Source organism: Electrona antarctica, assembly GCF_951216825.1.
Source record: "Electrona antarctica genome assembly, chromosome: 3".
NCBI classification, from domain to species: Eukaryota; Metazoa; Chordata; class Actinopteri; order Myctophiformes; family Myctophidae; genus Electrona; species Electrona antarctica.
In genome coordinates, this window is record NC_136808.1 from 40,854,681 (window position 1) to 40,868,486 (window position 13,806).

The window sequence follows — 13,806 nt, forward strand, 5'->3', positions numbered from 1 at the left end:
AATGCTTCAATCTGGTGCACTTTGAGATAAAAATTAAGAGGCTAGATCAGGGTTCCCCAATTCATTTTCCTTAAGGGCCATATTTTGACTATAGGGTACCAGGTTGGGGGCAGAGTCCGAGCGCACAAAAAAATGGGGTTTTTATTTAAGTAAGCTTAGAATAGATGTAGAACAGTGGTTCTCAGCTAATATAAATGATGGAGAGTTGGTAACCAAATAGACCCTTATGGATCTTTAACCTGTGAGTGTGAAATGAATTCATTTTCAGGGCAAAACACCATTTGAAAAGATATGGCAGGGCTCTAGCAGTGATTCTCATCATTTTAATTGGAAGGATGCCCAGTTTTACATGCATAGGCTACTGACCCCCATTTAATGCCATTTATATCTGGGATCTCAATTTATTATAACTTTTATATCGTAAAATCAATGTCAACTTAACTCTGAGAGAGTACAAATGGAACCAAATGGACCTGTTATGGTCCATTTGGTTCCATGTGTACACTCTCCATTTGCATACTCTCTGAGTGCCAAAAGCCCTCGAATATGATGAACCTTTTTTTGTTTTCATCTGAGGAGGGGTCAAATACGCCTCTTGACCCCTCGTGGCACCGGGCCTGGGAGGCACCGCTCAAATATTCTTTAGTTTTTCAGAGAGGCTATAAATGTAATCAAATAATGGTCCGTGGCTCAAATGCTGAATAAATAATGGGCCTTGATATGAAAAAGGTTGAAAACCACTGGTCTAGAAGGACTTGCATGGTTTCTGCACCTCCTGGGTACTACTCAGGACTCAGGTCAACCTCCCAAATGCTCCTTGACGTCCCCACAACGTGCCAATAACCAAAGGTGACCGGGCCTTTTCAGTTATTGCTCAAAAACTCAGGAACAGTCTTCCACTGTACACAGCCCCACTATCGGAAGCTTTAAATCCACCCTAAAAACCCACCTTTTCTACATTGCCTTAGAGTCTGAGGACTATTTAAACTTGTGGCCTTTTCTATTCATTGAAACCTTTGTGTAAATTGTAGGCCCTACTGCTCTTATGTTGCTCTTACAAAACAGCTCTCAAAGAGCACTTACAGGCGGCTGTAATTCGAAACTGGCCCCGGTAAAAAAAAAGGAAAAAGACCCCCCCCCCCCCACACACACACACACACACACACACACACACACACACACACACATTTTTGAGTGGTGCAACCACTCCTATAGACAGCTATGTGTGTGGCTGTGTCCCTGTGTCAGAGCACGAAAATTGCGTTATAGAGTTTGTTCACCACCAAGTTGCACAGCCTAACACACAGACACAGACACACACACACAGTCTCAGACACAGACCAGGGAGGAGGGCTAGTACAGTACAGTACAGTACTTAACTGTGTATATGATTTATTCTTTTTTTGCATAGAAGTAGACCCATGTGTATTTTGTAACACTTACACTGGTTTAAACAATAATCAAAACATTTGGAAGCAAGCCTAACTAAGCACATTTTAGAAACAAGCCCAATACACAAAATAAATAAAATACTGCTACTACCAATATTTATAAGCAACTTTACAGAAAGATGAGCCCAAAGTCGCTTATAATAAACAGACATGGCAACACCGGTTCTGCGGCGCACTGGGCGCAGTCTGATGTGAAAAATCCATTATACCTTCTTATTATAAAATCCTCAGGCCTGGGGTGACAGCCACCCCGTGATTGGCTCGGCTGCGTTGTTGTCAGGGAGACGTCATTATTCACGTTCAATGATTTAACTGATAATGTCGTATTTTTATATATTTATTTATAAAAACGAATAATGATATATGAATAAAATATGAAATATGATAAACATTTGGCTTTTGCTTTACATTTCAATGTGGACATGTTGTTTACTTTGCAACCAACTAGCAAATCACAACGCCAATGTCCTCCCAGGATATGGGATATTAAATAGTTAAATTATTATTCATCTTTGAGTTGCAATTTTAGCGTAGGCCTATATGGTTAACTTGCAATCGATTCCGTGAAATTGTGCTGAAAATGAATGAAGTGTGAGTGTGTGTGTGTGTGTGTGTGTGTGTGTGTGTGTTCATTTTTAATTTGTTATACATTTTAAGTGACCGTACGATTTATCTACCGGTATGAGTCACAGTTTCAATAATAAAAGACAAAGACAAATGCAGGCTATAGTTTTTTCTTTGATTCATTGCATTATGCTTATTATTTACTTATTATATTATCATTTGTTTTATTTGTATTAATCCAAAATAAAAAGTTACGAGACATTGCGTGTTCATTCAAACCCAAAACACAAAGTAAAACAGTAGAAATAAAAATAAAATACCAGCGTGCAAGGAAAAAATATAATAATTCATAGAGATTAGAGAATACATTTACATATAACGTGTACTACAGTCTACAGTACAGCTAGATTACCCATTATCCCTTTCCCTTTTTAATTCTAATGACGTCAGAATCATTCCCACAATGCCTAGTAACACGCATGCGCGGTACAAGAAAATACTACATAGTGTTTTTTCCCCCCCCTTTTTTTTCTAAACCAGAGAGAGATCGAGCCTGGATCAGAGATGGCGGCGGGCGCCTCCGACCCCCTGGAAGATATGCTCTTTTCAGAGGTGGACGAGAAAGCCGTGAGCGACCTCGTCGGCTCCCTGGAGTCGCAGCTGTCCGGCCAGCAGAGCCACCCAGCCGCGGCTGAGCCTGCACAGGCTGAACATAATAAAGCCACTGGCCCGACGGTCACCGCAAAAAACCATCATCACTTGGGGGGAAAAACGCTACCAGCTCAAGTGGTGGTGGGCAGCAGCACCACCACAACACCACCAGAACAACAACGTCAACAAGGAGGACTACCGGGGGGACACAAAACTGACATGCACGGGGAAACAAACTGTAAAGAAATGATTTCGGATAAAACTGTCTCGTCTTCACTGAGCTGCTCCGCTCCGTCCTTCGGCGATGGAGCTCCTTCCACCGCCGCCGCGAAGGCGAACAGCAGCGCTTTGCAGCCACAGGAAGCACCATCCATCACCACACTGACCGCATCTGGATGCTCAACTTTAGTGTCTCCGCTTGTCAGCAGCAGCATCAGCACCACCGTCGTCGCCGTCGCCACCACCACCACCACCACCACCGGTCGGGGATGTAGGGCTTCCCAGCAGGCGGTGACGGAAGCCAGTAAACCACCGCCGAGGAAACGCGCCGCGCCGCGGAGGACCGCTTCATCTCGGATCAAGAGTTTGAACGGTGGACCTGTAACGACGAGGAGGAACAGTAATAACAGTAACAACAATAACACAGCGGTAGTGGTGGCTCGCATCAGCCCCGTGGCTGCTGCTAGTGCAGCAGCTGCCGCCAATTCTACCGCTGCTACTCCAACGGTAACAACGTGTATAAACACTACGACTTTCACCATGTCTAACGCCACAGGGCTCTCTTCGAGTCAATCTGCTATTGCTCTTGACCGAGGGACGCCAACTATTGCATTGCATAGACTTCCGAATCACATCGTGGCCAGTATAGCTCAGAACGGTAATGGGACCAGTGTGTCGGCGTTGGTTCAGCAGGGAGCCCGGCTAGGACCCACCGCCCCTTCACCTTCACCACCGGTGAACCACAGCATAACTACAGTGACAAACACTGGGTCTTCCAAGACAGACGAACATCCCTGCAAAGTTGTAATGTCTAGCCAGTCTAGCGGTGTCAATTCTGTAATAAATACTGTTGTCGTGTCCTCTCCATCTTCTGTTGTCATCCCTGTAACAACAACAACAGCAGCACAGCAGCAACTGAGCTCTCCCATAACCCCTACCTGTGTCACAGGGGTAACGACTTCCATAAACATAACTGCTCAAACCACCACCACAGCCGCTGGAATGGTATTAAGGCCAGCGGCCCCTTCGCCAACAACGCCTGTCGTGGCCGCCACGACACCTGCTCAGTCTCAACCTCGTCCTGGACTACCCACACCTCAAAGGATTGTAGCCCCTCAACTGATTGTTAGACCACCTCAGCAGCAGACGACCATTCAGTTGCCCCCTGGGTTTACCATCCCACAGGGTAAGGTTTTGTTAAAGGGATGATAGATAGATACCTATTACCTAAACGTGGAGAGAACAAATCATATTATCACTTTTCTGGAGGCAGTTTACAGTCGTTCTCAACACTCCTTTCACCCACAGAGAGCCACACAGTGCATTGACTGTGAAGTCAGTCAGGTCCCTGTGAAGCACATTTACTCAGAATATTCCTTTGTTAAAGACTTCGTTCAGTCAATCTGTGGGCCTATCAGAGAATTTCTTGGACCTGTGTTTGGGTCCTGTCCTGATACACTGGTTTGAGAAGCACTTGTTTAGAATCCATTGATTATAATCCTTTTCCGATTCCCGAGACTCATAGGGTAATGTTTAATTTTGGAATACATTGGTGATTATTATATTGAGTTTTTTTCTGGAGCAACCTTTTGTGCCATGTGTGTCAGTCTCAGTATGTATTGGGGAAACTTTGTCACTATTTCCAGGCACCACTACAAGACGATGTCCTCAGACCTGTACATGTATTATTATACTTTGTGGTTAAAGTGATTATGTCACACTAATTCTATACAGTTTATAGGGGAACAATGGTTATTAACCAACCAGCACTTTACACCTGTTAATCAACTTCATGGCACTTGCATAACATGTCTTACATTGTTTTAAAGATTTCAACCTCAAGATAGTTTTCAACAAAACAATTATTTGAATCATTGTAAGAGTCATACAAGAGGCATACAATGAAGCTAGTCAAGCCACAGGGATTTGCCTCGGAATTATGGCAGAGACACTTAACTGACAGTTCATTGTTTGACAGCATGCAGTGACATGCATGCTAGAAGGATAACAGGACTTCATTTGCAGGGCAAAGGGACAGTGCAAAGTCATGACAGACAGGCATAAAATACAAATACACTGTAGATAAAGTAAGAGGAGCTATGTAAAATAATTCTACATGTGCTGGTCAGATCACCAGCTGAGGGCAGTAAAACACTCAAAATAAATGTTCCTTTCCTTTTAGTTCAGTTTTATTCTTTGCAGCTTACTCAGTGGAGACCTGTTGCCTTCAGCATTATGATGATCAACAAAGAATCTGCAGTCATAAGCATTTTCTTCCCCACTGTTCTTATAAGGTGACACAGCAATGTTTTGGGCAGCTGTGCTCATAGGTCAAATAAAAATCAAGTTCATTACGGTATGCCAAGGGAAATTTCTGATACATTTTACATACACCACAGTTAGAGAAAATATAAGAAACAGCTGGTTGTTGATCTAGATTTCTTTAACCCAGTACAGCGTGGTTTATGTGTACCATGTGCTGAGTCACCATAGAAAGTGCTCCTGGCTTTGCACCGGTCTGGTTGGAACCATAAACGTCACAAACCTAGGTTTCTGACCGTGTCTCAACTGGAAGCATGGCCCATGTTCATTTTTGAGCCATGATTGTGTGTTAACCTGACTCCGCCAGATTGCGGCAGTATTGAATTCACAAGTTCACTCACCATCTGGCGGAGTCAGGTTAGTGAAGTGTACCACCACTCAAAATCAAATCATCTGATTGTTTTTTCACCATTTTAACTTAATTTACAAATTTTTCCCCATAAAGATATACACAAGCATATTATGCATTGTATCCCAGTGTAAACACACAATCCCTTCACTGCCATTGCATTAATTCACAAGGGCCCAAATAAAGAAACTGCTGGATATACTGTATACTGTAGATCCAACTTTTCTTTCTACCACAAGTTGTTCCGATTCGTCCGAATACTGTTTTTATAGATGCAGAAATAACATCTGAATAAGAGCTTAGGCAGGTGGCAAAGGGAAGTGTCAGGTGAACCAGATATACTGACATTGCCATTCAACTTTATTGCCAAGTTCAACACGACAGTCAAATGTACATACAACAAGAATAATCACAGCAGGCCAGTTCACAAGAGTGGTATTATAAGAAATAACACTTTTTGTCATATGTATTAAGCCTAGTATCTACTGCCATTCAATTCCTACAATCTGAGTCATGATATATAATGGGATGATTAATGAAACGTTTATTACATTATTACACAGCATATGCTGTAAGTAAAGTAATGATTTCTCAATCTAAATTGTCCTATCAACTGTAGTAATACTGTAAAACTAGTTTGTAGTGTGTGTGTGTGTGTGTGTGTGTGTGTGTGTTATATATAGGCAATTATAGCTATTAGGTTGTGACTCATCATTTAAGGATTTAACTGACTATCTGAGTCTCATAGTAAAATGTTTCCATATAATGAAAACATTAAATCAAATAAAGTAATGTATTTCTTTTATTTTTGTACACAAGGAACGTTACTAGTTATGGTGTAATAGTAGACTAGAAATGTGGCTGTTGTCACTTGATTCAGTACAAATAAAAGAAACTGACTCGTGTTTTGAAATAATGACGTGAATAATTAAACAAAGAAGTCAACTGTAATAAGGTATTAAAGATGTTAAAGATGTAATAAAATAAAAGGAATAAAGGTATCATTTTGAATAGAGAGAACATGCATGTCCTGACCTGTGCTTCTTAAAATGTGTGTTAGACACTACTTCCATGGTGAATGGTGCTGGTCAATGATTAATGCCCTCTGTCCCCTGTTCTTCCAGGCATGGTGTTGGTACGGACAGAGATGGGTCAACTGGTGATGGTACCTCAACAGGCTTTAGCCCAGGCACAGGCCCAGAACAACATCACTCCACGGCCAGCCACCCCCACCACTGGAGCTGCCTTCAGAGTTCCTGCTCCGCAGGTAAATTCGACCACCTGGATTATTGTAACGTTTTAAGGGACAGATTACAAAGTTCTGCCGTAGTAGATTGTAATAGTTTTAAAGGCCTTAAAGAGGTATGTGACGCAAACCGAGGGTGGTGTTGAGGTCAGGTGTGCCAATACACAATGGTCACTACTGTCTGGCTGTCTCGATTGTGTCATTTTACATAATTGCGATTAACCATTTTAATTGGGTTGTTGAACACTGGAGCATGTGAATGAAAATTACATTTTCTGTTTGGCTTTTAGACTTCGTAAGCAAAAGGTGCACAGGTCAGATATGACGAATAACTTAATAACTTAGCCAATCTACCAGCTCAAACCCCAGAAAAGGGCACATGTGTGGGCGAGCGTAGTGCGCGCCGATCTTTGGGGTGGTCTTTTTGTGGGGTCTGTCCCTTGTGCCATTTCATGTCATTGGACAGTAAAATAAGCAATACGTTCTCATTAGTCTGAAACTAAAACTGACATTAAAAATGTGGGGGGAAATAAGCTCTTATTTCCCCCCACATAAGCCCTTATTGCCCCCCCACACAAGCCCTTATTGGCCCCCCACATAAGCCCTTATTGGCCCCCCACACAAGCCCATAGTGCCCCCCCCCCACACAAGCCCTTATTGGCCCTCCACATAAGCCCTTATTGGCCCCCCACATAAGCCCGTATTGGCCCCCCACACAAGCCCTTATTGGCCCCCCACACAAGCCCTTATTGCCCCCCCACACAAGCGCGTATTGGCCCCCACATAAGCCCTTATTGGCCCCCCACGCAAGCCCTTATTGGCCCCCCACACAAGCCCTTATTGGCGATCTTCTACTTTAATTTAAATTTGGCCGGTGGGGATTTTTCTTGTGGCCCTGGAACGCATTCCATATTCCAAATTATTTTTTATAATCTTGGATGGTTTGGTTGTACATGATGACCATTTTTAATGTTTTTCATAACCTTAACCAAAACTCTTTAATGGATAATAATTTAGCGGCCATTGTGTGCTATAGTACAACATGATGTCCATTGTTGTGCTATCCTATAGGATGATAATGGACATAATTGATGTAAATTATTTTGGTCACATACGGCTTCATACTGCATTTATGCATTTTGACATTTGAGAGGATAATATCTCTGCCAGACCTTTATTATATACTGCACAGTGCACAATCTATATACCAAATGAAAGCCCTAATTTCGTAGTTTACATAGAACTTTGAATTTTTGAAAATGAGCAAGATTTGAGTGAGTTGTGACTCAATGAAAAGACGAGTGTTCTTGGCTATATGCGTGTCGGCAGCGGCAGCGGCTATGAAGCAATATAGCACTAACGGGCGACAGGTAAGGGATCTCTTAAAGGGATCTCTTAAAGCCAAGACTGGTGATTGGTTCAATGTGGTTTAATTATTGCAACGCCCAAACCACACCTATGCATAATATAACGGGTAACGGAGGTGTTTAAGGGATTTAGACAGGTAACCAAAATACCAACTTTAGTTTACCAACTATCAACGTGAACGGTCAACGTGGGTCAACGTGCAACAAGCCATATCACACCGCAGGGACAACGTTAAAACCGTCTTGACCCTTTGGTGTGGTTAGGGCTTTAGAACGGGATAAAGACGCTTTTAGGGAGGTAATCTGTTTTAATGAAGACTAATCCAATGTTGTCTTGTGGTGTCTGCTGGCCAGATTATATTTGCTGGATGGAACACAACAGACAGGTCAGTTGTCATGTTTCGTGCTGCTATTCTGCCACCTACTGCAGCTGTCTTTAATCAGTCACTACTCTCTGTACACTACTTTTAGCCCAGATTTTACTGTAACTAGTGTGTTTGTCTTTTTTATTTTTTATATTATACTGTATATATAAACTCGGCAACAAAAGTTCGGAAACTTAACTTTGGTCCATTATTTCTCCACTTTTATAATACCAATAATTGGTATTGTATTTTATATCATTTTAATTGTTGCTTAGTCACCTTTACAACGAGGTATAGATTGTAAAGATCAGGCGTTCGGGAATGAGCAACACAGCTACGTGTGGGTAGCGCCTAAAAAAACCCTCCAAAGTGCTTGGTATTCAACCTTTGCTTTGCACTCTCCCACAGTAATAAGGGGGGGAAAACATATTGGCCATTTTTACACTTTATTAATTTTACACTCAGTGTTAGGGAACTCTGTAGTGGGTGGAAGATCCAAAAGCACTGCAACAGCTTGGCACCATGCTGGTCATCAAACCTAGCCACATTTTGCTGTGGGATGGCATCCCACAGTACCAACCCACTAGGGCGTACAGAGTACAGTGATGAGTCCTATAGGGGGAGTTGGTTATGAACATCAATGCAGCATGAAACAAGGGGTCAAGTTTGCTCAGAGTTGAGGAACTAGCAAAACGGTAGACAGTATCGCCATAATCGAGCTGCGACAGGAAGAGGCCTGTAATCAGCTTTTTGCGAAAAGCATTAGAAAAGCAGGACTTCATTCTGTAGAAGAAACTCAGCGTGAACTTAAGCTTTTTTGCCAAGGCATCAATGTGGTGTTTGAAGTTTAACAGCAATTCATGCTGCAATGAGACAAAGTCAGAGGCCATGTTTGACACTGCCACATCAAGTGAGGGGAATACAGAATTGTATCATCGGCATACATATGATACCTACAATGCTTGGATTGACTACATATATGGTTTACATACAGCAGAAAAAGCAAAGGCCCTAGAATGGAACCTTGAGGGACTTCTTTCTCTCACCGAATTTAACACACTGTGTGCGGACGAATTGATTGATTGATTGATTGAAAAATGTATTAACAGTTTGCAGAATTACAGTACATTTCAAGCACAAACTCAATACAAAGGCTGTTAACTGTGAGTGGACAACCCAATTAAGCATTACACTTGTTTCCAATAGGGTCCACAATGTTCAATTCATCAAAAACATTTAGAGACGTACAACTAGACACTTCTATATAGACAAAGGACAGAACAGGAATTCATCATAAAGGAGGTAAAAAGGGAAAAGAAACATATACAGTGAGGGAAAAAAAGGGGTGGGCGGTGGGGGGGATTCACGTTCAGCTCCGTTCATTTGTTTGTTTTCCTTGGAGGAGCTGCGTTGGGTCCCCAAGTCGGCTCCGTGGCCGTACCTTGAGTTGGCTGTGTGGCCGTGACCATCTCTTGTGTTGTCCTTGTGTTGGGTCCCCAAGTCGGCTCAGTGGCCGTACCTTGAGTTGGCTGTGTGGCCGTGACCGTCTCTTGTGTTGTCCTTGCGTTGGGTCCCCAAGTCGGCTCAGTGGCCATACCTTGAGTTGGCTGTGTGGCCGCGACCGTCTCTTGTGTTGTCCTTGCGTCCGTGTTTGAGGGATTCTAAGTAGCTTTTGAACCAACCTAGCACATTGTGGCGAAAACCTTTATTCGAGAGGACATTTAGCAAGACATGGTGGTCCACGGTGTCAAATGCCTTGCTAAGGTCAATGAATAAGGCTGCACAGAACGATTTAGAACCCAGGACACCCCTGATGTCATCAATAACATTAAGGCATGCTGTCACAGTACTATGTTTTGCCCTGAAACCAGACTGCATTGGGGTTAGAATCTTATGTGCATCAAGAAAGAATTGACCCTGAGTCGATACTTGGATACACTAGTAGTGGGGTCAAACAAATCCCACTAACGTTATATTGGTTTTCTTTTATATGAGTTTGAGAGCTCACTTTCACGCTAAAATCTCAGCCAGGCTTGACGTCAGCTGGTGTGGCATAAATCTCACACATACGATTCAAAACAAATTTAAAACAATATTATATCATGTATCATATCAAATATGAATTATTTGTTGTAGGCCTATGAGCATTATTGTTGCACATGAACAAAAGAAAGAAAGAAAGTCTGGGGAACATTGAAGTGAAGAGTAGATAGAAGGGTGCCGGGCCGTTAACAGTATGGGCAGGAGCAGTTCCATTACCGGTGACTGAAGGGAGGTGCTCCACTCACCAAGGTATGCACATCAATAGTGTCCACATAGTGCCAGATTTTGATAAATAAGCAACCAGGTCAAACAAGCCCAAGAGAAGCAACTTGTAGACCACATGAGCATCGGCGCTATTTATTTGAAAATAGACGATCTACAAGCTCACAATCTACAAGCTCTACAATCTACAAGCTGACAATGTGGTACCGGTGAATATGTTTCGCTGTTGTAATTGCTTTGTAATGAATTAATTACGGTGATTGTTTTGTCCATAGATTGAGGTGTGATTAATAACTGAATTAATATCTCATAGCCCCCCCTAATGACTCTAGGAGGTCCTCTCCTTTCGAAATTGTAATGAGCCGGTGAATAATTGAGTGGAATTTGCTTATTATCACCTGTGGATACATCGTTCATTCTTAAAAAAATAAAGAAAACTCCAGCCTGGTGCCATTGAATCCGTAATGTTGTAAAGTTGTGGCTTAATTGCTTTTCCTAACGAGGTGACAGAGATGACAGATCAGCCCTTGTGGATAATGTGTAAATCAAGTGAGACAGGTGCGCCATGCAATATTCCATATGTGAAAGATAAATAGTTATTCTAGCACAGGGGTCTTCAACAGGGAGTCCGAGACACCTAGTGGGCCCTCAGAGTTACTACATGATGCATCCCTAGAACATTAGCCGGAAATAGCAGAACTACAAGCCCACAACACCTTGTGCTGCGCGTGTTGTAGATCGGGTATTTTCAGCAAAGAGGTTAGGTGGAGCCGGAAAAAAGCAGACCAAGTACAAGTTCTCAAAGTCCCTGCTTCATCTCTCTTTCAGCTAAGGGGTCCTTAATTGGCCCGAAAAAAAAACATTGAAGACCCCTGTTCTAGAATAGAGCTTCCCAAACTTTCATTAAACAAGGAACACCACACTCTGAGGTCACAGAATTCCTCCTCAGTGTCAAAATAGTGTGTATACTGTATGTGTTGTGCTAATATACTCTGGGTAGACACATAAGGGAGACATGACCTTTGACATGATCTAAATGCCTCAATAGAGGAGCAGGGAGACAAAAATGCAGGGAGACAAAAATTCAACCAACCCAATTGTATAAGTTATCTTGTATGAATTAAAACAAAGTGACATAGTGCTGCTTTAACATCTGACCCTGCCCTCTGCGCCTGGTCTGCTCTAGTATACTCATCCACCAGTAGGTGGAAATAGAGCCATAGGTATAGTATGCAATTTATGCATTAAAATAGCTTATAAATTGACTTAACACAATCTGTGCCAACGAGATATCTCGAGAAAAGCGGCCTGGCCATTCACGAGATCACGAGATTTGATTAAAGAGCATTAATCCAGCTTTAAAATCTTTTACCTTATTTTAGCTTCCGTCGCTAGCGTCCATAGGCCTCCCATGGCAGAAACAGCCTACATCCCAATCCTCGGTGCACGCGGTCATTAGTGGTTTTTAGTGCTCAGAACAGAATGGGATAAAGTACGAGACATTAATTCGAGGTCGCTCTAACCATAATAATTGTCCGATCAGCAGTTCACAGCCGCGAGCGAGACTGGCGCGGCAAATAATGGAGGACAATCACTTCCGGGTCGGCCAGATAATAATTCTTCTTCTTTGCTTATGTCGCGCATTTCACTGGCCCTGGCCTCACATTACCACCTATGGTAACTGGAGGGACTGATAAGGCGTTGGTTCACTCATGTGATACCTCGACTATGCTAAGAAGTATTTTCAAATTATACTAAAACCTGTGTGTGCGTGCGTGCGTGCGTGCGTGCGTGCGTGCGTGCGTGCGTGCGTGCGTGCGTAAGTGCGTGCGTGCGTGTGTGCGTGTGAAATACGGGTTCCCACAGTCATGAAATTCCTGGTAATGTTTTGAATGGAAAAAAATATTTGACTATGCAGTTCGCTTCAGCGTGATGCGTAGTTAGCTTGTAGGTTTAAGGTCTGTTCCTTTGTCACGTGACACCAACCTGTGCAGCTGCAGCACATGAGCGGAACGGTGAGAGCAAATAGCTAAACTGTTATAGTCCTGGAAATTGGGTTAAATATCCTGGAAAAGTCTAAAATAGCCTACTGTCAGGGAAGAGAGAAGCACATATGACACGAGATCATGAGGCAGATATTAAAATCCATGACTTGATTAGGATTGTCCCTTCTCTCATTGCCTTTGTCAAGACAGTTTCACACTGTGTACAGCTTCACTAGTCGGCACAATCATCTAAAACCAACTAGTAATGGCTCTTTTGACTCATGTGGGATGAGCAGCCACAAAGACAAAAGGATGTCACTAGAGGGCAGCATTGCATTGTCTTTTGACAGCTTAAAGAGATGTAAAAGATCATTTGAAACATTGATTATGTGGAGGGAAAAAAGTCAGCACCTGCATATTAGTATTTGGTGTTCTCCAATAATCAATAAATGTTATAATCATTTTGGAAATAGGTATTTGACCAGCCAAATCTGCCACGGCATTTCCCATACCCAAGGCTGTGATGTCTGGTGTTGAAGAAGAAGTCCACACTGGCAAACACACCCAAACTCAGTATAAACAAATACAAGGATTCTTGTACTGTATCACCATTATTAAACATTTAATTTGATATTTAACAGTAGTAAGTGTTTCAGAGCATCGCTCATGATTATGTTTATAATTTCTACTCTGACTGATATTTCACAAATCAAAATACAGAGGTTTTCAGTCATCCATTACATCGATTCCTATGTTGGTTTTATTGGATGTTGCGTTCATGATATATGCACTTTGTAATAACTAGAGACCCACGGCCACACATGTTTGAAGGCAATTACATGCTAACGTTATGGAGTATAAAAGGCCATTGTCACTTGACTCATGAGAACATTTGTGCCTAACTTAGTGAGAACAATCACGTTTTGGCAACAAAAATGTAGAATTAGAGATACAATTTCTGCCCGACAGCGACAATAAGTTGCTCCCTGTTTCAAGGCAATCTTTAAAGTCAGGTGTTCTCA

At 42.4% G+C, this 13,806-nt stretch overlaps 1 protein-coding gene across 1 annotated transcript in view; it reads left to right on the forward strand.

Annotated features, from left to right (window-relative positions):
* Positions 1–2,562: 2,562 nt before the first annotated feature.
* Positions 2,563–13,806, forward strand: part of LOC306920730 (transcription initiation factor TFIID subunit 4) — a gene marked incomplete at its 3' end in the record, with an annotated part of 119,229 nt that continues 107,985 nt past the window's right edge. Inside the window, exons 1-2 of the mRNA XM_079497579.1 lie at positions 2,563–4,071; positions 6,681–6,823. Coding sequence (XP_079353705.1) covers positions 2,580–4,071; positions 6,681–6,823 — 1,635 coding nt within the window. The 5' untranslated portion in view covers positions 2,563–2,579. The remainder of the gene's footprint in view (positions 4,072–6,680; positions 6,824–13,806) is intronic.